Here is a 23,851-nt window from a genome sequence, read left to right as displayed (position 1 = left end):
CGCCTTCTCTGGGCCCTTCTGCCCGCAGTTGGGCCACTAAGTAGTTCAGTTCCTCTTCTAGGGATGTATCAAAGTCCAATGCACTCCAATATTCAGGCCACTTCCCCAGTGGCTAATGGGAGAGACCCAGGTCCTAGCCCAGGGGCCCTATGACTAGCAGCCACATGTTGTTGTGTCTCCTTTAACAAACTGTGGCTCCAGTTCCCTGGGTCACTTCCCCGTGGCTCCAGCCTTCACCAACGCTTCACCGTAGGGCTGTGGTCTTGGGCTCAATCCCAGCAGCCACCCAAGAGCTCCTTCTTGCTCCCCTGGTCCCCGCCAGCAACTGCTTTGTCTGCGACCCTGTAGCTCACTCAGCCATCCAGGAACATCATCCATTCTCCTCCAGCTCCAGGCAGCAACTGCCTGACTCTAGCTCTGCAGCTCCATTTATATGGCCACCCTGGGCTCTGATTGGCTGCTCCCTGCAACCACTCTAGGACGCATGGAGGACCTCTATTGCTCCTTTCTGGGATGGGGTGTGGTAGAACCCCGAGGCCTCCAGCAGGGAGCCTCTGGGCCTGGTACACCCTGTCACACTCACATAAAATGTATTATATTTTTTAAATCTCATAAATTTAAAGTTAATCTCGTGATTTGGGGGGTTAAGTTCATGACTGTTGAATTGCTGAGGTTGAGAATACTGAATCCACTTTGGAAATATATAGAGGAAAGGAGACACAGTGTCAATCACTTAGTATCTAAATTATATTCTTCTGTGTTGTGAAAACACGCTTTATACCTAAATAGTCTGATCTTCCGAGGTACTGAGCAACTCACAATCTTACAACTTCAATTAACTTCAGCAGGAGCTCTGAGCCCTCAGTATCTCTGAAAATCGGGCCAGGACTGAGCATGTGTGAATGTAAGTCACCCTGGAAAAAAACATATTTCAGATGGAACCACAATGAGAGGCCTCGTGTGCAAAATGATAGGTCTGGGATGCTCAGGCAGCCCACTGATTGGATTGCATTATAATAACTATTACAAGGTTGAAAGTATTGGGCCGTAACCTGATGAGAAGAACCATTGCATTATTGCATGACTCCAGTCTCGGAGAACAAGAGGTCTGGCCATTTGTTCTTGTGGTTTGGCATGTTAACGTTATTTTCCATAGATATGTGTTCGTATTTTTAGGCTGATAGATACATAAGAATGGCCATACTGGGTGAGACCAATGGTCCATCTAGCCCAATATACTGTCTTCCAACCAGATGCTTCAGAGGGAACGAACAAAACAGGGGAATTTATTGAGTGATCCATCCCCGTCATCCAGTCCCAGCTTCTGATGGTCATTGTACAAATCTGTACAATGGTATAAGAATTAGAACAGTCCCACACAAACTGGATTCCTGCTGCAGTCTGGACTGCAAATAAAGGACCAGGGTATTAAAAAGGTATTTAAGAAATATCTAATCTATGGAAGAACCTCAATTCATACAGGAGGGAAACTCGAATAATGAATGAACAGAAACCTTAGCTAGCCCAAGACATCCGACATGGACATGAAATGGCATGTGGTGAGGGCAGGGGGGATGTAATTAAGATTTACTTCAACCTCCCAGACAGTGATTTGAAAACCCTGGAAATGTACTGTACTATGGAAAAGGAAATCACAGAGAGTAAATTACTGTGTCTTGAGCCAACGGGTTTGACGTCTCTGCTGGAAACTATTTCACAGGCTTCTCTCAAAAAGGAAGTTTGACAACTTAAAACAAATTAGTCCCTCGGATCAAGTAACAGGTTTAGACACTGGCAATCAGGACTAGTTATTACTAAACCCCAAACATTTGTGGGCTCTCTTCTCTGAGGATTTCTGGTCCCTTTATACAACATTTCCCGGAAGGTTATTCAAGTGCAGTGTGGAGGAGCCCACTGTGAAGCAACTGCCACATTGTAGAGTTAAGCTCTCACATGACAGGAAATGCAGAAGGGGAGGTTAAACGCACAGCCTTAATACTGATAGTTTGTGCCTGGCATCCTGAGCCTGTGGTTACTTACTTGATCATAGACTGGTTCTCAGCTAATACAGGGTATTCCTGATGTGTGAGTATCTAAATTATACTGTGTACCTTGACATGTCTTGCATTTACATTATACCGCTCTCTGAGGACTAATCCGCACCCTCCCATGGTGATACCTGGTCGCGCTAATCAGGGATCTTTTCGCACTCAGTGGACAATACCAGAGGCTGCTGAGGAAGGTGGAAGACATGACACACCTGGCTGTGCAATACCATCCTATGACAGACGATCTCCTCCTGACCTCAGCAAGCGGTCAGCCTATGCCCTGAAGCATGAAGCTCAATAGACATTGTAGATTCTGGTCCATGTTCTCACCCCTCTTCTGGCCACTTTGTGCTTGTTACCGTTCAGGGGTGAGCTGCACTTGTGACCTCTGTCCCAGTCTCCCTGTGGGCATTGCTCTCCCTGAGAGGCCTACACCTTTGCTTCTCTCAGAATAGAATCCTAGGGTACACCTCACTTTTGACAAGACTGCTGGATCACAGCACCCCCTTTTCCCAGCCACACTAGCTCCAGCAGGTTCAAGTGGTTTTGGCCCCTGCTCTAGAATCCTTTCTGGAAATTGTGAACAGCTTGTTCAAAACAGAGTGTGGTTTATTTATCCCTGGGAACATCACAAGCAGAGAGAAGGCTTAAAATAACAAAAGCCCAAATGCATCTGATCTCACCTTAAACTTCATAGACTCATAGATTCCAAGGCCAGAAGGGACCATTGTGATCATTTAGTTTGGCCTCCTGTGTAACACCAGCCAGAGAACTGCCCCCAAATAATTCCTAGAGCAGATATTTTAGAAAGACATCCAACCTTGCCCTTTCCTTGTCCCAGCCACACCTTCTGAGGAGTCAGAGGTCAAGGCTGCGTCTCTGCAGATGCTCTATCTTAGGCTGTGCCTCTGAGTTAACATTTATTCATTTCAAACTTCCTTTGTCTGCCCTGGACCCCTCGTCCTGGTCCAGGCTGCTAGAAGTGTTGGTCTTCTCTTCCAGTCTACATGCTGTCAGCGTCTGCAGGAAGGACCCCGATGATCATACGACCTCTAGCAGAACAGCAAACTAGCATATAGGGACAGAGGGGTTTTTTTTTCAATTAATCCTGGTATCTCCCATGCTCATCACGCTATCGCCCAGTGGTTGGGGTGAGAGGGAGAAGTTCAGCAACTCTCCAACGGTCCCTTGGAGACTCTTGTCAGCTGATGTCAATCTGAGCAACTGCAAAGCTGTTATAATTTGTGCTGGGGATATGGTCAGCTCAGGCGCCGACTCCGTGGGTGCTCCGGGGCTGGAGCACCCACGGGGAAAAATTGGTGGGTGCTCTGCACCCACCAGCAGCTCCCCACCCCGCCCCAGCTCACCTCTGCCTCTGCCAACTCCCCTGAGCGCACCTTCCCCACTTCTCCCCCTAGCTCCCAGTGCTTCTTGCTGTGAAACAGCTGTTTTGTGGCAGCAAGCGCTGGGAGGGAGGGGGGAGGAGGGGGAATGTGGGGAGCTAGGGAAAGAGGCGGGGCTGGGGTGGGGATTTGGGGAAGGGGTCCAATAGGAGCAGGGAGGGGGTGGGGACTTTGGGGAAGGGGTTAGAATGGGGGTGGGGCAGGGCAGGGGTGGAGTCGGGGTGGGGCTGGGGGATTGAGCACCCACCGGCACCGGGAAAAGTTGGCATCTCTGATGGTCAGGGCACTTTGGGAATCTCAGGACAGGGAAGAATTGGAACTTCTGTTCTTATCCATCAGCCTCTGGTCCTTCCTTAAAATTACTAGACTATACCCTCAACAGAATGCAGCAGACATGGGTGCCACAGGGAGACCTTGGAAGAGACTAGTTGCAGATTTATGCAAATTCAGAGGACATCATTACCTGATCATAGTGGTATATAGAAACAATGTACTGGAAAGACAGAACATGTTGCTGTGTTATCAAGACAGAGAAGTGCACTGTTGCTCATTATAGTATTCTGGAACAACTCGTGACGGAGAATGGACCACAATTCACTGCAGCACAATTTGAGTCATTCCAAACAAAATATAATTTTGATCTAATTACTTGGAGCCCACAAGTGAACGGAGAGCAAAGTGAGCTGTACAGACAGCCAAGAAAATCCAACCATTCTTTGCTCTTCTGAAATACAGATCAATGCCAATAGCAGCTACTGGATATAGTCCAGCACAAGCCCTGATGGGAAGACAAGTCAGAACTACTGTTCCAACTTTGGGAAAGAATCTATCTCCAAGTAGCCAGACAAGAAGAGAGTAGCAAAATTAGATAAAAAGGCAAATGAAATCTTATGAACACTTTTGCAACAGATATCACTCAGTTAAAGAACTGCCAGGTCTAGAACCTGGTGACTGTGTTCATGTCAAATTGGCTGGAGAAAAGGGATGGACTTCTCCATCTGTCATAAAGCAAAAGAATTCAGTGCCCAGATCATACAGCATGTGACTGAGAACGACAGTGGAGAGTTCAACAGAAACTATCAACATCTACAGTTTGTTCCTCGGAAAGAACAATAAACAGAGCAAACTTTACAGATGGCAGATGCAGAACAAGAAGATGACGACTCAGATTACAAACCGATCACTGCCAGCCATTGCAACTAATGGACAGCCAGATCATCAAGTTGTTATGCATTCGAGTTTTGTAATTAGAAAACTAGTATGATTCAAAGATGCTTAACAGACTGATCCCTACTGAACTTCAAAGACAGCATATTTACAGTGTAAATTGCAAATTGTAGGAGCGTAGAGCTTAAAGGGGGAGATGTAATGGAATGCTCAATTGTATTGTACCATTCAGCCACTTGGTGGTGTTGTGTGTAAAATATCATATTTGAAGGAACCTCAGCCATACCTGGCAGAGCATTGAAGGATCTTGTGATGAACACAGGTGGGGTGTATAAAAAGCAAGCTCTGTGACCAGTCCAGATCTGGTACAGGAGCATGACAATCCCCAGTCGATCTGGATTGGCCTAGCAGCCCAGTGTGTAAATTAGGAGGGATAGAGTACAGCTCTGTCTTGAGCATCTCAGGCCATGTCTACTCTACAAACTTTGGTCAACACACATCACACTGGTGTAAAGCTGCCGTACTTAGTGTATTACTCCTGTGCGTGCATGCTTGGCCGCTTGCATCAGCACTGTATGGACTCACCAGGAGTGCTTGGGTTGCTGCAATGTGCAGTGCACTGTGAGTAAGCATCCCAGCGTTCCACGCACCACCCTCCAGCACAATGCCTTCTGGGGAATTGCCACAATGCATGATGGAGTACTCATGAGTTGGGGGGCAGGCTCGGAGCAAGAGGTCAAGTTCCCATCATGCAATGTTCTCCATCCCATAATGCCATCCCGATGTCACAATTTTTGTGCCTTTCTTTCAAATCCCACGAACGGTGATGCACTTGTCGCTGTCCACCATCTTTGACAGAAGCATGGAGCTTGCACAGCTGTGCACTATTGTCATGAGTGTTGCAAACACAGGATGAATGATCCTCCAGTATTTGCAGCGCTGCCAGAAGAACTGCAACAACAGGGGGCATGACAGTTTCTTTGACAGACAGCTAAGGGAAGTTGGGAAAAACAATTCAAGGTTGTTGGTGGCATTAATGGACTGGCTGCGGACAGCAGTACCCCGCTTCCGGGCCCAAGAAGCAAGCACTGACTGGTGGGATCATATCGCAATGCAGGTTTGGAATGACGAGCAGCAGGGTACAGAACTTCTTGCCACAAGGCCACATTCCTAGATCTGTGCCCGGAGCTCACCCAAGCCCTCCAGCACAGGGACAGCAGAGAGAGAGCTGGACTGAGAGTGGAGAAGCGAGTGGCGAGTGCACAGTGTGGAAGCTTGCAATGCCACAGTGCGACTGCTCTGTGGCAAGTCATTTTGGAGTTAGAAAATCCACTGCGGGGGCCACTGTCATGCAAGTGTGCAGGGCCATTACTTGCCTCCTCTTATACAGGATTGTGGCTCTTGGCAATTTGCAGAACATCATGGATGGATTTGCAGCTATAGGGTTCCTGAAGGGCAGTGGGGCAATAGATGGCACACATATCCCTATTTTGTCACCAGCCCACCTTGCCACAGAGTACATCAACAGAAAGAGCTTGTTTTCCTGTGGTTATGCAAGCACTGGTGGATCACCAGGGATGCTTCACGGACATCAGTGTGGACTAGTCAGGGAAGGTGCATGACGCTCGCATCTTTTAAGACCACAGGACAGTTCAGAAAGCTGCAAGCAGGGACTTTCCTTCTCAACCAGCAAATTACCACTGGTGATGTTGAAATACCAATGGTGATTCTGGGCGACCCAGCCTACCCCTTGCTCCCCCACCTCATGAGGCTGCACACTGCCTACCTCAACAGCATCAAGGAATGCTTCGACTACCACCTCAGCAGGTGCAGAAAGACCGTTGAATGTGCTTGTGATAGACAGAAGGGATGCTGGTGGTGTTTACTCACTAGATTAGACCTCACTGAGAAAAATATCCCAAAGGCCTGTTGTATCCTGCAAACTAGTTGTGAGGCAAGGTGGAGTTGCTGCCAGGGTGAAGGTGGAGCAGCCGTCTGCCGGGTTTGACCAGCCGTCTGCCGGGTTTGACCAGCCGTCTGCCGAGTTTGACCAGCCGTCTGCCGGGTTTGACCAGCCGTCTGCCGGGTTTGACCAGCCGGACATAAGGGCCATTAGAAGAGCTCAGCGTGGATCTAGTGGCTGACGGAGTCACAACGGAAAGCTAAAGAGACATTTCAGAACTCCCTTTCCTTATTCCCATAAGAGTTTTAAACAAGACATGCTTATTGCCACTGCAGCTTTGGAGTCATTCCCGGAGTGAGGGGGTGGGGGGGCAGTGAATGAGGAGGGAATTGATTGGTCGCACAGTACAATAAGACTTTGGACTCTGTTTCCATGGGTATGAGCACAGGACAATGGCACTGCACACTTGCACCATTTTCCACTGGCGGCCGTGGTTTCAGCTAGCTCCTGCCTGAGGGCCACAAAGGCAGAGATTGCACAGCTGCTGCTAGGGTCCCAAAGCTGCCTGGGTCTGTCTGGCGCTAACCTGTGTGTTGCAACGGTGCTTGCCACAGTCATTGTGGAGTGGCGTGAGATCAGCCTACCATCCCTAGAAGCCTTCAGGACAGGATTGCAGAGAACCGCCAGGAGAATTTCATCGAGCTCTCTCAGGAGGATACAAGGGACTTCCCTGGGTACACAAAGACGCTGCTTCCCATCCCCTGCCTAAGCCTACAAGGGAATGAACAGCAGATAACAACTCTACCTCTGGTTGCGGTAGCGTTTCCTCTTCTCGGGCCAATAAAACAATGCCAAGTAGGTATCTGTGCCCTGCTAACTTGGGGTTGGGCCAGGTGCTGTCTGCACGTTTACACGTTTTAGGGAGAATGCACGCACCCCTTCCCCGAGGCTCCTTCCCCGGACCAGGCTCGGTTAGCGGAGTCTCGAACAGATCCTGGCTCCTGGCATCGCTGGACCCCACCCGCACTGTGTGTCCCTTCTCCTCCTCGCTGTTCGCAGCGGGGGCTCTGACAGTCCTCACGCGGGGGCTGGGTGGCCAGGCAATGTTGTCTCGCGGTCGGGGCTAAGGCCCATGACCGGCAGGGGGGTTGTTGGAAGGTGAGCACAGGCCCTCCCACTCCACCAGGCTCCGACCCAAGGCCCTTTGAGGGCTATCAGTGCAGTGACAGCTGAGGCTGCTTAAGGCTGCCCTCCCTGGGCCCCTTCCTATCGCCCCCGCAATTGTCCCAAAGTCACCTTTCCAGGTTCAGGTGGTGTGAAGGGCGCCTCCTGGTGGCAGCATGCAGCACAGTAGCCCCTTCTCTGCTGGGCAGCAGCTGCCTCCTCCCACGCTGTGGTCTGGGCCACCCGCGGGCCAAGGGCTTTCCCCTGCCGGGGTAGACCAAACAAAAAATAAAGGGGGTTGCCAGAGTTCATATGAGGGGGGCTGTCTCTCTGACAGGCCCTCCCTTTCCTCAGGGAGGGCCCTTGGGCAGTTGTCGTAGGGAGAGATTTCTGCCTTCCCTCTGCTCTCCCCTGCTGGAGCTGCAGGTCACACATGTGCTCTCTTCCCTGGTGCGCCACCAAACGAGCTGCTCCCCTGACTGTTCACTGCTCCTCCGGGGGAGCATTTCCGACAGGTGCCACGGGGCTGGGCTGGCTGGGCCCACAGTAGTTCCTTAACCCCTGGTTGCCCAGGGTGGGGTTTGTACACCCCATCATGGGTTTCCTGTCTCAGGCTCTACTGAGGTACGAACAGTGGCCTGCAAGGTGCTGATGGGGTCTCCACCAAGTATGGCATGCAGCTCGCTGTCAAAGCAGCAGGTCTGCAGCTTGGCCCCAGATTGACTGTCGGCCTCCCTTGGCCTGCTGCAGTTCCTTCACTGTCACGTGGCTGATCCCTGTCGACCCCTCCTCCTGCATCCCCCATGCAATCTTTTCATACAGGTCCATGTTTCCATGGCTGGGTCTGCACAACCTCTGCTCCTCACAGGCTTAGGAGAGGCAGTACCTCCTGTCTGCTCCAGGCCGGAGTGGGTGGCATGCTCGGTGGGCAGTTGCACACAACCAGGGAGAGCTGCTAGGTGTGCTCGCCACGCTGGGCAATCAGAAAAAAGCCTTTCAAAAATATGCGGGGGAGGGGGGCCTTCCAGGCTCTGTGACCCTTGGGCAAAGGCGTTCACAAGTCACTCATGGGCATTCTGGGACAGCTGCTGGAGGACTGTTAGGGTCGAGACAGGTTGGGCAGTGTCTACATTTCCACCATGTCAAACACAGTATGTGGCCCATGGCTCAGTGCCATTCAGGAGGTGGTTTTACCATGTCGCTGTAACAGGGCGCTTACATTGCTGGGAGACAAATTTGAGCACAGACACATGCCCCACAAAGGCGATGCGTGGTGACTTATGCCAAGCTAACTCTGTAGTGTAGACCAGGCGTAAACATTCAAATGTATAATTATTATTCAGCTCTCTCCGGCAAAGAGCCGTTTCTCACATCGTTCACAAAAGCCAAGAGCTAAAAGCAAGGAAATGATTACTTAAGAGTCTCATAAATCTCCCAGTGCCAGCAGAGCAAACCCAAGTGCATTCTTCTTATCTAAAGAAAGGCCTGTTTCATGGTAACATGATGCCCTGAGCTCGGACACAGAATAAATATTATCCGTTTCAGCAGCAATCTCCGCACGTAAACACAGCACAAAGGCAGACGGAGATGGTGCTGAGCACACATTGCTGCACCAGAGTTAAGGCTGCAATGTGGTTTCTGCGTAAAGCTTATTTTTGCCTATTCTCAGATATCCACATCGACAATCTGAGACCCGCTATGCCAGCTCTGGTAGCAAAACAGATTTTTGGGGTGCAAATTTGAGCTACTCTGCTCCCAGGGTGCCTGCGATACAGACTCCTCCGCAGTTACCTGGCTTGAACCCTGGAAATGTATCCTAATGTTTTGGATCAGAAGGGAAACAGCCGGGGCAAGATCCATCTCGGACCGATGGGACTATGCTGCCTTCGGTGTGAACTAGTGTCCGGCACCATCAAAGGGAGGATTTGGGGGCTGCTCCTAGTCTGGAGCCCAGTGCTCTGCTTGGTGTTAATGGGGGCTGGCAGCGGTGCTGAGGCTCTCTCCTTTGACGACTTGGTGGCCCTCCATCGAGTCATTGCAGCCTTAAGGCTCTCTCCAGCATCCTGGCTCCCAGGGGTCTGCAGCTGTCTAGGAAACAGCAATGCAACCCAGCAGCAAAGCCTGTGAGCTCAAGCAGGGGCAGCGCTGGCTCGGAAAATCCTGCTGGAGCGTTAGCAATACCCAGGCTGGAATTGCTGTTCAGGTAGAGTCAGGTTGCAGGTAAGGTTTTACTGAAAACTGAATCTTGCATCTTCTCTAAAAATCTATCAAACCCCGGCAGGTCAGCGGTTCCAAGAAGTCCCTTCTAGCCCTGGCTTGACTCAAACTCTGCTTCCTCGTATAGCCGAGCCAGCCCCCAGCCACCTCACCGAAAGACTGGCAGACTCCATGTGCTTTGTGACGCTGGCTCTACGCCGGATTCCCGCATGCCCACCTCAGCAAAGCACAGGGAGACTGATTAATCTGCCTAGCACGTTGCCTGGAATGACATTTCTGTGGAACGTCTGAGCCAGGGCACTGCAGGAAGGGCAAAGCTAGTTAAAGTCATGGCCTAGAACCCAGGAGAACTGGCTTTGATCCCTGGCCCTGCTACAGTTTTCTGGGCAAATCACATAAAGCAGCCTCTTGGGAGGAGACTCATCCCTAGCCACTGCTGGGCTTTGGGGAGCTCTTGTTTTTTCCACCGACAATAGTGACCATTATCCAGGTGTTTGTGGAACAGGCTCGCAGCACTCCCATCTCTGGGGACTTGTTGGACTTAAGCACTGGAAGGGGCAGCTAAGCACCTACGTGAATCAGGCCGCAAGGTGCTCGTTTGAATATTTAAGGCAATCAAGGCTGGCATCGTTAGCAGGGGCCGACGTCCTGAGAGCCCAGGAGAGACGACAGGTGGGCAGCGCTCAGCCATGGAGGGCCTTGGCAGCGAAGACGAGTTCTTTGCAGACGTGATGGAGGAGGGGGAGCTGGTGGAAGGATGGGCAGAGAGGTGACCTGGTCAAAGCAAGGAGCAGGGAGAATGATGCAGCAGCTTTGTGGGTGGGGCTTTGTCCAGGACGGAGTGGAGATGGGGCAGGAGCAGAGGGGCGAGACGAGGGTGGCCTGGATGAGTGGGGATGGAGAGGCCAGGCGGGTTTTAGAGCTGGTCTGTAGGAAGCAGTAGCCTGGCTGTGTGAGGATCCAGCGAGGGCTGAGTGGAAGTGTGCAGGGGCAGGGGGGGACGACACACTGAATGTCTTTCCACAGCTGTTTAATCTAACCTGGGACACGGCCACTGCACTGCTATCACCCGCGTCCACAGGCAGCACGCGAGTCCTCCACCTGGGGAGGCTCACACGCGAACACCAGAAGCAACATGGAAGGGGGGGGCACCAGTGCCCTGACCATGGCCCTGCCCCACGGCCCTGCCCCCATTCAGCCTCTTCCTGCCTCTCACGCCTCTCCATCCCCTTCCCGGAATGGGGTGGGCCACCGGGGGCCACGGCCCCATCACTTTTCCCTGCCTTAGGCGAGCGACGGGGGGATGAATGGGCAGAGGCGTGAGCAGTGGGAGGCCTCGGGGGAAGAGGCGGAGCCTCAGAAGAGGCGGAGCAAGGGTGGGAAGAGGCGGGGCCTTGGGGGAAGAGGCAGAGTGGGGGCAGGGTGGAGCGCAGTGGGTCCACCGTCCAGGTGCCGGTGGGCCCCCTATATCTATGGAGCTTCGCTTCCAGAGCTCCAAAGGCAGCAGTGGGCCAGTGGGTGTCCGGAGGGGTCACTTTCGCTGCACCCATGGCATTTCCTCCCTGCATGGCCGGCCTTTTGGGGGAGGTTTAACCTCCCCAGCCTCTTATACGGGGTGCCCATGCCAGTGTCTGGTTATTTCTGAGTCACAGCCGGACGAGTTCAACGCTGCTTATGCCACAACTGCCGTTTCCTGCCGTAACATCTGCCGATTTCTTCCCAGGGTGACCTGACCTCTCAATTCCCAGGTTCACACCCGTTTGTGTGTAAAGTACCACGCTCCTGTCTTGTGCCTTGAAGCTCTAGTAGGACAGCGTTGTCCGGGAGCTGGCATTCGAGGGCCAGCGTACGACAAAGCCCTGCAGTGCTCCCACGAGAGCAAGAAGGGGAAGCGCTGGCTGCGGAGTCCAGTTTATTGTTTCCAATGCAAGCTACAAAATACTTTGCATGTATTTTCACGATAAAACAATAGTCATTGCAATTAATAGAGTCACCCTTTCATCATTTGCTGCACCCGGGAGTACAGAAAACATGACAGAGCTAAAAGTTTCATTATGGCCAGATCTCAGAAATCATCAAAGCCCCAAATATAGAGTACGAGTAATGCAAAGCCCTCCCTCCCCACACTGTAAGCCAGGTAAGGGCAGCGCACCTTCACGGAGGACACCATGAAAGCAAACAGAGGCTACACAAGGGCTCCAGAGAGCAATGCTATGGGGCCGCCCATGTTGTGACCAGAAAGGAATGAAACCTGCTCTGGTTCTGCTTGGTCGCTCACCATCTGGCTTAGAGCGGTTTCAGGGGCCTGTCCCCTCAGCAGCGCCAGGTTACGACTGGGCCGTTACCTAACTCACTAGAGCACCCAGATCACAACTCTCAGCCCTGAGAAACGGCACCAAACCCACTCACCTTCCCAGCCTCCCGAGTGGATTACTGCCCCCAGGCAGTGCTTTGCGCAGGATGGGGCCGAGGGACAGCATCCGCTCCATGCTGAACCCCTCCCGTTCCTGGGACGGGGGGGGACAGCCGGGGTCCTGGGGGAGGATGCTGCCTCCCCTGGGGTGGCCCCTGTGATTGTGAGCCCCCCAGCCCAGCTGTGATGCTGGCCTGCTACTAACTCCCACTGGCAGCGTCTCGCTTTCAGCTCGAGGGACAGAGGCCGGTGTTTCCGGGCTCAGCTCCTGCTGGCAGCATGGGGCGTGCCACGCTGGTCACACAGGCTCTGCCTGGGGTCCGCAGCCAGGCGAATAAGCTGCAGCTGTAACAGAGACCTTTCCGCTTAGCCAGTGCATTTGCGCCTCAGCCACCGGGGGCTGGCCCGTGATTACAGGGCGTTGCCAAGTACAGGGCCAGACGCCTTCGAAGGTGGCACCAGTGGGCTCTAAAAGAAGCCCTGACGAGTGCAGGGGCTGGAGACCACGGCATGGGGCTGGAGGCATGACGGAAAGTCGGGGGCGGGGGGGGGAGATTCTCGGGGCTGTGACAGTGCTGAGGCTCTCCCCGCTCACCCCCAACTCCCGGAAGGAGGCAGTGGGGTCTAGTGGTTAGAACCACGGACCGTGGTGCTGGATGTGTCCGAGGTCAGGCTTACTTCTCCGGGGTCGGGGGGTGAGGGCTTGAGCTGGGGACGCTTGTGAGCGTATAGAGTAAGCACACCTCCCAAACCACTCCAGCCTGTACTCCGGAATGAAAGCTCGAGTAACCAAATGCCCCTGCAACAGGGTGCTCTGCCCCTTTAAGGGCTAGGGAGCCTGGGGCCAGCCTGCCCTCTTCAGCCAGAGCCCCTTTAAGAACAGGGACGGGATGATCAGACCCTGCAGGGGAGGCGGCAGGTGATTCTGTAAAGAGCTGAGCAAGCTCTGGTGGAAGAGGGAGCTGTGGGAAGTGGGCTTGTGGCAAGGGGCAGTAGAGAGATGCCAGGGGAAAGGTCTGTGGCTTTGGTCAGGGACACAGCTTCGTTCTGATGTCACTTTTGAGTTTTTGGCTTGAAGAATAGCCTGTGCTCCAAAGGGAGGGCCTGAGCAGACACCGGTGTGCAAGGACTCCTCCCCAACCTTCCAAACGGGACCCGAGTGTAACCAATGCACTGTCAGCCTGCGTTTGCCGAGAGCCTGACACAACAGCTCCGGGAGGTGGGAGCTGCCCTGTTCACCTCAGTGGGGGTTAACTCCAGTCCCCACTGGGGATGATTTAACTGCCAACTTTGTTAACTCTTTCTCTGCTCATCAAAGCATGTAAGGAAGGAGACAGGTGACCGTCTACTGAAGCTCGGCACAATCTAGCGGGAGTGACAGCTCAATTCTGTGCCCCCAGCACGCAGAGCTGGGCCTGGGTGCTTCTGCGTTTCCTAAGTGAGAAGGAAAAGAAGCAAAGCGCAAGTTGACTCACAGGGGCCAGCAAAGCATCCAAGCCCAGCAAGAGGGAGCCAGGGGCTGGCGGAGCCCACATGAGCTATATGCTACCCCAGCTGGCAGGAGTGCGTGTATGCTGTCTCACATGGGCAGAGCTGCGGAGCGTATCACTGCTTCCCCCCGCCCATTTGACCCCAGTGACTGGTGGAGCCCGGAGCGAGGCTCCAGGGCGCTGGAGACAGGATAGCGTCAGTACGGTGGAGATGGGAACATGCAGCCACCTGCAGTGCCTAGTGAAAGTCCTTCCCACACCAACCCTGTCCCCAATCAGGCTTGTCTACACTTAAAAGTTAATTTGGATTAAGGGAGGGATGAGTTTTAAGTGCAGTAGCTATTCCAGATTAACTGTGTGTGTAGACAGGCCCTGACAGAAGCTGCCCACAGACGTCCCAGGTCCAAGTACTAAGCACTGAGTGGACTAGAGTGGAGGCCACTGTTGGGAGTCTCTTCGATTAGTGTAGGCCAGTGCCCAGATGCCCAGGTGAGGGGCATTTACACTGGTGATCTAAACACACAGAGCTCCAGCAATTGCTGGGAAGATGCAATGGAGGTGTCCTGAGCTCTCGTCTCCCGGCTGGTGTTTGCCTTTACTGCTGATTGGGGGACTCTGCCCTGCATTTTATTTTCAGCTCCTTACCCAGCTCGGAGCTTGGCTGGTCACTGTTGTTGCAACAAACTCCCAGTGCTAGGCTGATGTGTCTCTGTGCTGCCCTGCAGGCAGGGCACGCCCCAGCCCCTCGTACGATACAACTCGCCTGACACAACAAAGCTGGACACGGGACGGCTCGCTCCAAGAAATGCCGAGGCTGGGGGCACCAGCCGAGGGGCCATTGCTCGGGAGCTCTTCCTCGCTCCTGCTGCCAGCTGGGGAATGGGCAGCGGGGACTGCAGAGCAGCGCCCCCACCCCCTCCTGGGAGGTCTCACGCTGCAGACAGGGGGTGAGAAATTGCCTGTCACAACCCACTCGGTCAGCCAAGGCCACCAGACCCCCGTCATGGGGCAGCCAGGCCACGGACCGAGCCACTAAACTGCCAGGCTGGGAGGAAAGGGCCCCTTTTGCTTTAGGGTTTGGAAGGGCTGGGTTTAGGATCTGGTTATTCCCACTGTGCGGAGGGGCTTGGGACAGGCACTGATGCTATTACAGCATGCATCCAGCCCACCTGCTTGGAGTTTTGAATAGCTAGCTCCACCGGCTGATGCCCGCTGCTGGCCCAGTGCAAACCCAAGCTCTGAAAGGCCTCCCCGCCCCAAGCTCTCTGACCGCACCTGCCAGTCCTTTGATTTACCAAGCCAGACCCCGCGAGGTTTGACCCCAGGTGGCTAGCTCCAGATGAGCAGCCGCTCTGCAGTGACGGCTGAGCACGCTATCCATCTGAAAATCTGGTGGGTCTGTTGAACTGAATTAGCCACCTGCTGTTGCTAGGTCCGGCAGACGTACTCATCCTGCCGTGCTCGTCCAGAGCCATCAAAGGCTGCAGCTCCGGCTGCTCCGTCCTTTCCAGGCTGCTGTCGCTCTGAGGCCTGCTGCTCCTCAAGAGAGGGTTGGGGAACTGAAAGCAGATGCGCTGCTCTGGCATCATCTGTCTCTCCAGCTTGGGCCCTTCGTCCGGCACCGGGCCAGCCACCGTCTTGGCATGCGGGCCTGGCTCAGCCCCGGGCAGGGAGGCGACACTCTCCAGCGAGGAGATGCTTTGCTTCCACGCGGTTTGCATGTCGACTGGCACAATTTTGGTGGTTTCTGAGGAGATGTAAACAGCGAGGTCGCCCCGGTCACCCTTCCAGGGCAGTTCCTTCTCGGCCGAGGTGGGCGAAGGGGGGATGATGCGTGGGCTCGGGCAGATGTCCAGGCTGCCTGTGGGGACACAGGCAAAGGAGAGTGAAACAACCAGCTGCTAGGGCAACCCCTTCCTGGGCTCTGTCCAGCGCATCCTGACGGTCGGGAGCTGATCTCCCCTGCAGAGCCCCAAGCAGGAGGAAAAGGGCCCATGTGGGGCCAGAAGCCGTGTGCTGCACAAGACGGGAGACAGCAACACAGCCCTGGTATGGAAAGGGGAGATGCCCGGCTCGTATCCGCCCTGCTGGTGACTGAGCAGTGATGGAGAAGCACAGGAGTGACGCAGGAAAGTGGCTTTGCCACTAAGAGCTGGCAATGCAGAGGTTCTCATACTGGGGGGGATCCCTGGGGGAGGGGGGGCACAGAATGTATTCAGGGCGTGAGAAGCTTTAGGGAAATAAACCTCACTGGGCGCATTTTACTCACAGCTATGGGTAACTAGCAAAGCTGAGCAGACACATCAGGTCCTCAGACGGCGCTGTACATTTGGACGGATTTCCGTCCAGCTCCTGTAACCCACACACCTGGGTGTGGAAATCTGTCCCTCTCAGAGACAGATTAATGAGTCTGCTCGACAGCCTTAGCTAAGGGCCACGGGGCTTTTAGCTCATGCAGTAGAGGCTCCTGCACTTAGCTCCAGAGGTCCCAAGTTCAATCCTGCCCCCGCCAAGTGCTGGCCGGGGTCTGTCAGTGTTACAATTGCACAGCACTATACAAAGCCGTTGCCATCCGTACGTTAATCCACGTGCCACGACGCCGTGTGAACATCTAATTATGAGCACCCAGCGCAGGTTTGCTTTTGCCCTTCCTACAATGGACCGTTGGCTGTTTTTATTCATTAGTGAGAGTTGTGTGGCAGAGGAGGGCAGCAATCAAGCAAGTTTGAGAACCACTGTGTTAATGCAAACCAGTGCTGGACTGAAAGCAGCCTCCCCGCCCCCCGCACGGATTTTATTCTTCACTGACCACCTCCTATTAACAAGATGGCTCACCCACTCACTCAGCCCCCTGGCCACCCCAGTCACTCAAGTGGGAGCATTCCTGCTGAGGCCGGAGACGCCAGGCCCAGACTGGGAAGGAGTGGGGGTCTTCTCTTCTCCTCGTCTCATGGGCAAACAAAGGCAGGGAGAGCAGCCTCTAACCCGGGGGTTAATCCACAGAGCTCCCCCATGAGAACAGAGCTCCCCGTCCGGCCCCGCTCTCTGAACAATGTCAATGCTCGAGGAAGCCTGAGGTTTGAGTCCAAGCAGCAGTAAGCACAGCTGTGGAGTGTTCAACCCAGGGCTCCCTCCCAGGCTGCCAGGGCTAGGTGGGAGGGTCAGATGAGCTCCCTGGGCCTAACACAAAGTAGTTCTAGGTAAAAGCACTCTCGTTTGTACCAATCCTTTACCAGATGGAGGAGCTGTGTCCCCAGTGATTTATTCCTGATGCCGCCTGAAAAACAAACCAGTGAAGTTACCACTGCGTTGGGTTCCGAAAACCTGAGTAACGAACCCTGCAGCGAGCAGTGACGGACGCCCAGGTACAGCCTGGCTCCTGGCTCGAGGCAGGACAGTTCCTATGCCGTCCGTCTGTCCTGGCACAGCGCCCTGCGGCAGCACCGCTGGCCATTACCCTGCTGTCAGTCAGCCCTCCAGCTGCCCCGTGGCACTCAGCTCAGGGCTCGCCGTGAGCCAGGCACACTCTGCTCCTCCCGGGACAGGAAATCACCCTTCACCAGCCCAGCCTCATTGCTGCAGAGACTGCAGCTCTCCATGCCACCCCTGCAGCACTAGCCCCGTTGCAACCGCTGGGAGAGCACCCCCTACCGGATGCCTTCTTGCCCTGCAGGATCTCGTCTGCTGCTCGAGCGATGAAGACGATACCCTCATCATCCTCCTTCTCTGTCTCTGAGCTGTCACTCTCCTCACTGTCGGAGTCGACTGCCACTAGAACGGCAGCTGCCGTGAGAGAAGACGGGGAAGCGTAGTGGGCGCAGGCCTCAGCCTCCCTACACGGTCAGTGCACCTACCCACCAGGCCCGCTGCTGCAGCCTCCAGGGGAAAACCAGCCCCAGCCCAGCCCACCTCAGGGGAGGCCAGTGCTGGCCTGGCTCAGCCCTGCCCGCCCAAGCCCAGCCCAGGGGGAAGCCAGCACCAGCCCAGGAACCGTTTCCAGCTGCTCCGTGGCCTCTCACAACCTTCCCCCCAGATCCTGGGCTTCCTGAAGCTCCTCCCTGTGAAGCTGCCACCCTCTGGGGTTGGAGGGGCAGAGTCTGCTGTAGCCACCGCCTGGGTCAATTGCAGCACAGGGCCCAGGGTGCCAGGGCCAAACCTGACTTCACACCCCCTGGCACTTTCTGGCTAGGATTTGGGGGCCTCACACCCCCACCCTGCCCTAGGCGGGATGTGACGGCCCACCGCCAGCCACTGGAAATGCCCAGTGAGGCGAGCATCCCCGGACCAGCTTCTAACACTGTCCCTGCTGAGGAGCCCCACCCTCCAGGGGAGCAGCCCGCCTCCTGCCCACTGCTCCCTCCCAGCTTGAGCTGTGCCAGGCTGCTCGGGCACATCGACCCCTGCTCTCCGGAGACGAGAGCTGGCAGGAGGCTGGGCGTGGGGGCAGGAGGCTGCAGGGATAGCAGGGAAGGGGGCATGTTGCTTTCCTGTAGGCTCCTATTCTTACCAGTCCCTTAAGGCCCTTCCTCCTGGGAACACATTGTGCCAAAAACCATAGGCACCATGTTCCAGGGACTGATCCTAGTGGCACAAAAAGCCCACTGCCCTCCCCATGCCCGGCTCTCCCATGCCCCCCTGCTGCCCCTAGGCCTTACCCGTCTGCTGCCAGTTAACGCTTCTGGGTGGCTTTCCGTTGGGCAGCTCGGTATTTGCCACACTCTTCTTCTGCTAATGACAAGAAAAGGGTCTTGGGTCAGATCCCTGCTCGGGAGCCTGGGCTGAGTCCCCCATTCCCCGAGTCACTGCAGAGCCATGCTGCCCACGCAGCGCTCAGCAACTCGCCAGGGGCGCCACACCCAAACCGCCCAGGGTCGGCTCTAGAGCATACACAACGCTCATGCACTCCCCCCCACACCACAGCACTCACGTGTCTGCACACGCACACAGACCGCCCTCCCGTACTAGTGTGCAAACACACACACACCTTTAGCCCTTAGGGGTCAGATTCTCAGCACCGCTCTAGCCCCTTTGCCGTGCTCCGGTGACGTGAACAGGCTGGAAGGGCAGTTTAATTGGCGGTGATGAAATACACCCCTGTGTTCACACCCTACGCGCTGTTGTAACAATCACAAAATATCTGGAAACTCATAGTTTGCTGATCAGCACTGTCCTGATAAAAGGTGTGTGACGACACTGTATGTAAAGGGGTAAGACCCCCCCGTATGATGTTATTAGCACGTTCCAAACCCCACAACTCCCAGGAGAAGTCGGCAAACAGGTCTGTCCAAAACAAAGGAAGCGTGTGTGCCTTAATTTGAATTTAAGCCGTAAACAGAGCCATCAAGCAGGAAGGGAAGACAAAGGAAGCTCAAACAGGTGACAACAACCAGCAGGGAACATCCTTCCACATAGACTCTTTGTCTCCTGGCTCTCAGCTGGAAATGCTTTTCAAAGAGGGACTAAAAAAAAGGAGGGGCAAACCCCCAAGGCTCCCCTCTCTCTCTCCCTGCCCATCTCATTCTTTGTCCCTGAGAAGACAAAGGGAGCAGCCTGCTGGACTCTGGGGGATACGTCCTGACTCAAAGAGTTTGGTCAGTAATGCTGTTGGAAACACGTGGTGAGAAACTTTCCTTGAATCTAATGTAGTTTGTTAAGTTAGGCATTAGGAAGAGTTTTATCTGTTTTTTCTTGTAACCATTTCTGACTTTTATGCCTCATTGCTTGTACTCACTTAGAATCTCTTTGTAGTTAATACACTTGTTTTATTGTCTTATCTAAACCAGTGAGGTTAAGTTGAAGTATCTGGGTAACTCCATTTAAGATAATAAGCTGGTATATTAGTCCCTTTAGGGAATAATGGAATTGACATATCTGGACTGTCCAGGAGAGGGCTGGGCAGTACAGGACGTACATTTCTGGGGAGAAGTCCAGCACTGGGAGTGAGCTGAGGTCACCCTGCAGCAGAACCAAGGCTGGTGAGAGACAGGGTGTGACTGGCAGGCTGCAGTTACACACTGACACACCTGGGAGTGACCTGAATGCTGGCAGGCTGCTTCTGAGCAGCCCAGGTTGGGAGCTATGACAGTAAGGCATTGCAAGGCACCCCAGGCTATAAGGCGGGGGGACACAAACCCTCCACTGGTTGGGACTGTACCCCAGCATGTCACACTGGTCTCCTGAGGGTCTCCCTGTTTCTAAAAGTCAAAAGCTTCCGTGGAAGGCAAAGTGGACTTTGTGTGCCACCCTGAACTGAGAGTCACTGCAAAATTCAAAGCCATTTAGGCGTCACTGAAGCAAATTGCAGCTGACAAAGACGTGACAACTGATAAAGATCAATTAATTGCCAATGTCGTTAACTATTCATGGTAAATGGCCTATGATGGGATGTTACATGGGATGGGATCTGAGTTACTACAAAGAATTCTTTCCTGGGTATCTGGCTGGTGAATCTTGCCCATATGCTCAGGGTTCAGCTGATCGCCATATTTGGGGTCAGGAAGGAATTTTCCTCCAGGGCAGATTGGAAGAGGCCCTGGGGGTTTTTCGCCTTCCTCTGTAGCATGGGGCATGGGTCACTTGCTGGAGGATTCTCTGCTCCTTAAAGTCTTTAAACCACGATTTGAGGACTTCAATAGCTCAGACATAAGTGCGAGGTTTATCGCAGGAGTGGGTGGGTGAGCTTCGGTGGCCTGCGTTGTGCAGGAGGTCGGACTAGATGATCATAAGGGTCCCTTCTGACCTTAATGTCTATGAATCACACCCCACCACTGTGGCACTGATCCCACCTGATGCGGGTGTGGCTAAAGGACTGAGAGCTGCTATTACTGGAGAATCCCATGCACAGGTGCTGGAACTAGGGGTGCTGGGGGACTGCCGCACCCCCTGGCTTGAAATGGTTTCCATCATATACAGGGTAAACAGTTGGGTTCAGTGGCTCTCAGCATCCCCACGACACATTGTACCAGCCTCCCTGGTTACATGCGACTGTAAGGTCATGCATCATCCCAGAATTAGAGCCTGATTACGCCCCATGCATTGATGAGTCATTCTTGAGCTAGGCTCCAGCCAATCCACCACCCCAGAGCTAGTCTGGTGACTCTCAGGGCACGTAGATGAGCCCGAGACACGGCAGCTCAGTCTGATCCACTTCATTTCATGGCTTGGAACTCTCCCCTGCCTGACAGTGGTACAGACACCACAAGCCATAGCCTGCTCCAGCCCCTGTCCCATCCCTGTTCCAAGTCCTTCTCCAGCCTTGCTCCATCCCTACTCAGGATTTCTGACTCTGGCTTTGAACCTCTGGCTCTGACCACTAGGCCGGACCATCTCCATCATGGTTTCTGACAGCAACAGCACGTAATACAAACACTGGAGAAGAGAACCCTGCTTGGACTGTGCCTCTCACTCCTCCAGGCAGCCCTGCGGCCGAGAGGAAGACGATGCCATGCTGGAGTTGGCGAAGGGTAGAAGGCAGAAGCTTATTTGTGTCACTTCCAGGGCTGTTTCCGCTGAGGGGATGTGAAACGGACTTGGAGCCTTACAGGAGGGACAGCAATTGGGCAGTGCACACCATGAGGGTGTCTTTCCAGGAGAGGACACAGGGTGAGTGCACTGGCTGGCTTTGTGCATGGATCTCATTGCCACAGATGCACCATCCACTTCCTGGTCCATCGGAATGGATTTGCTGGGACTAGGGGCGCTGGACATTTGAAGAAGGGGTCCCACAAGGTCACTAGAACCGTAGGAAACCATGTGACATATAACTCTCCTCATCAAAGGCCAGATTCACGGATGGAGCCGCTCCGCCTGGTACCCTGTTTAAATGCCTAGCTTGCAGACGGGCCAGCCCAGAGCAGCAGGCTCAAAGCACCAGAGTCCGGATCCCCCGCCATGCGGGGCTGTCCCCAGGGCCTGTCTGCCATGTCGGCAGGTTGCCTGCTGTCCCGTGTGCTCTGGCTAACACAAGGCTGGTTTCCACTCTGCTGCCAGCCAGGGGACAGTGGCTGGTGGGGCTCTATCTAGCAGAGCGAGGCTGGCCCACTCCAGACACATAAGGCAGATGGGGCAGCACCACCCATGGGGAACTCACCTTTTTCCTGCCATCTTTCTTCAGCCTGGCCTTGCTCTTCGCGGAGCGGACGTTGTGCTTCGTGGACTTGAAGGTTTCCAGCCGTCTCTTCATGTTCTGCTGGAATATCTCCTTGTCCTGCCGCTCTTGTGTGCTTGGGGAGATGAAGTGGCGGCTGTAGCTGGCCTTGTACTAGCCGAGGGAGGAGGCAAAGAAACAGAGATGGACCCCGCTCTGGACAGCTGGGGTGAGTCATTCATTCTGGGGCCGTGCACTGCTCGGCCATCCCCACCCCCTCAGGGCCTCTGCCCGCTGTGGCTGGCTTCTCCACAGGCCTAGCGCCATGTGCCCCTCAGGCCCGGACCATGGCTTCCACCCAGCCACATGGCACCATCCCAGCGACGGAGGAGAGGAGAGGACAGGGGTGGCAAAGGCACAACAGGCTCTTCAGGCTGCCCTGCTCAGCGAGTGCTCACGCCCCACGGGACGAGATGGGCAAAGAGAAACCAGCCCCACGGGTTGCAATGGGAGCTGTGTGCCTAAACCCCCTTGGCAGCTTTGAAACGCTCAGCTGTTGACGTCTTCAGAACTCAGGCACGTTCTTAAAATTGGGGCAAAGTTAATGCCCCTTGGCGGCAGCGGGGCCTAGGCCCAGCAGCCCGGGGAGAGCTTGCGTTGCTGAGAGCGGACAGGGCCCCCGGAGACGCACCACAGGGGTTCTGTGTCCGCGATGCAAGCTGGGAGGGGCCGGGCAGTGACAGCGGGGTGTGGGGGTGTTTGCGTCTGTCTGTCTGGGCATGGGCTTTAGCCCCATGTCCGGTCACGGTGTGGCATTGCCTGCCATGCTCTGCAATTCCTAAGGGCCGGCTGCGCTGGGGCATTCCTCCCTCCAGAGCGGGGTGACTGGGGGCATCTGTCGACGCGGCGAGCCCCCAGCCGGGGTACACACACTCACACGAGCTAGCGCACCAGAGGAGCCGTGTGGACGTTGTGGCTCGGGTCGGAGCACCAGCCGGAACCTGCACTCACCACCCTTGGGGCAGGGCAGTGTGCAGACAGGACAGCGGTGCCCCTGGGGCGGATTTCTAGTCAGAGCCAGAATCTGTAGTGCCAAAAGTGGGAATTTGATGGGACCAGATGGCTCTTTGGAGCCATGGCCCCACAGCTGGGAGCGGGCCGCCACCCCGACGTGCCGACTTCTGCCAATGCCCGTCAGCACAGCGGCCCCCGGCTAACGCAGCAGAGGGGAACGTGGCGGGAGCGGGGCCTTTCCCCACAGCCAAAGAGGCCAAACGCTGGCTGTAACTTTGGAAACTGCTGGCTCCGCACGGCCCCAGACATGCGGCTAGCCTAGGCCTTTGGGGAAGGGGCAGCCCCAGCAGACCTCGCCCCCCACCCCTGTTAGTAGCAGCAAGCTGCTCCCTGGACAAGGAGAGGCCCACAGCTCAGAGGGGTTTGGGAGATGCTGGTTGGGAGGAAGCCCCTGGGCAATCTAACCAGGGGCCTAGTGACTTGTTCTGGGTTTGGAGCCCTTAAGAACGACCAGCAGGCGGGACTGATGCAACCGCTCATGCTTAGGATGGGGCCAGCTACGGCCAGGCTTCTCCCATGTCAGTCCCGGTCCCTCCCCTTGTCCCCTGCTAGCCTGCCCCAGGCCGATGTGGCCGCTCCGGGCACTACACAGGGCCTCTCCCTGGTTTATTGTTTTGCTCTATCTCCCCTGTCCCAGGGATACCGGCCTAATGGTTACTCCTCCCCTGCCTGTTTAACTCAGTGTCGTACCATCGTCCTGGGCACAGAGACACGAGCTGTGGGTGTGAAGCCCTGTCCATCTCAGTGCTCAGCAAACTCCCGGGGCTCCAGGGCCAGGCGATTCTGAATAGTTCTGCTCACCATGGCCCTGGGAAGGACACGTACAGGGGCGAGGCTGGTGCATTCAGCGAGTGCTCGCCCAGCACTGGGCCAGCGCCATGCTCTG

At 54.9% G+C, this 23,851-nt stretch overlaps 1 protein-coding gene across 4 annotated transcripts in view; it reads right to left on the bottom strand.

Annotated features, from left to right (window-relative positions):
• Positions 1–11,801: 11,801 nt before the first annotated feature.
• Positions 11,802–23,851, bottom strand: part of SLC9A5 (solute carrier family 9 member A5) — a 50,211-nt gene continuing 38,161 nt past the window's right edge. Inside the window, exons 13-17 of one of the 4 annotated variants that reach the window (XR_012154453.1) lie at positions 21,895–22,065; positions 18,461–18,533; positions 17,457–17,588; positions 14,451–15,666; positions 11,802–13,749 (exon numbers count right to left, since the gene is read on the bottom strand). Coding sequence is in view for 3 of the 4 variants with exons in the window: in XM_073307287.1 (XP_073163388.1) it covers positions 15,179–15,666; positions 17,457–17,588; positions 18,461–18,533; positions 21,895–22,065 (864 nt within the window). In the remaining variant the exon portion in view is untranslated. Of the gene's footprint in view, positions 15,667–17,456; positions 17,589–18,460; positions 18,534–21,894; positions 22,066–23,851 lie in introns of all 4 variants that reach the window. The other 3 variants (XM_073307288.1, XM_073307287.1, XM_073307289.1) reach the window with 3 other exon arrangements.

Source organism: Lepidochelys kempii, chromosome 12 (genome assembly GCF_965140265.1).
Source record: "Lepidochelys kempii isolate rLepKem1 chromosome 12, rLepKem1.hap2, whole genome shotgun sequence".
Taxonomy (NCBI): Eukaryota; Metazoa; Chordata; order Testudines; family Cheloniidae; genus Lepidochelys; species Lepidochelys kempii.
The sequence above is the reverse complement of the archived record's forward strand: the minus strand, read 5'-3'. Positions and strand labels throughout refer to the sequence as shown.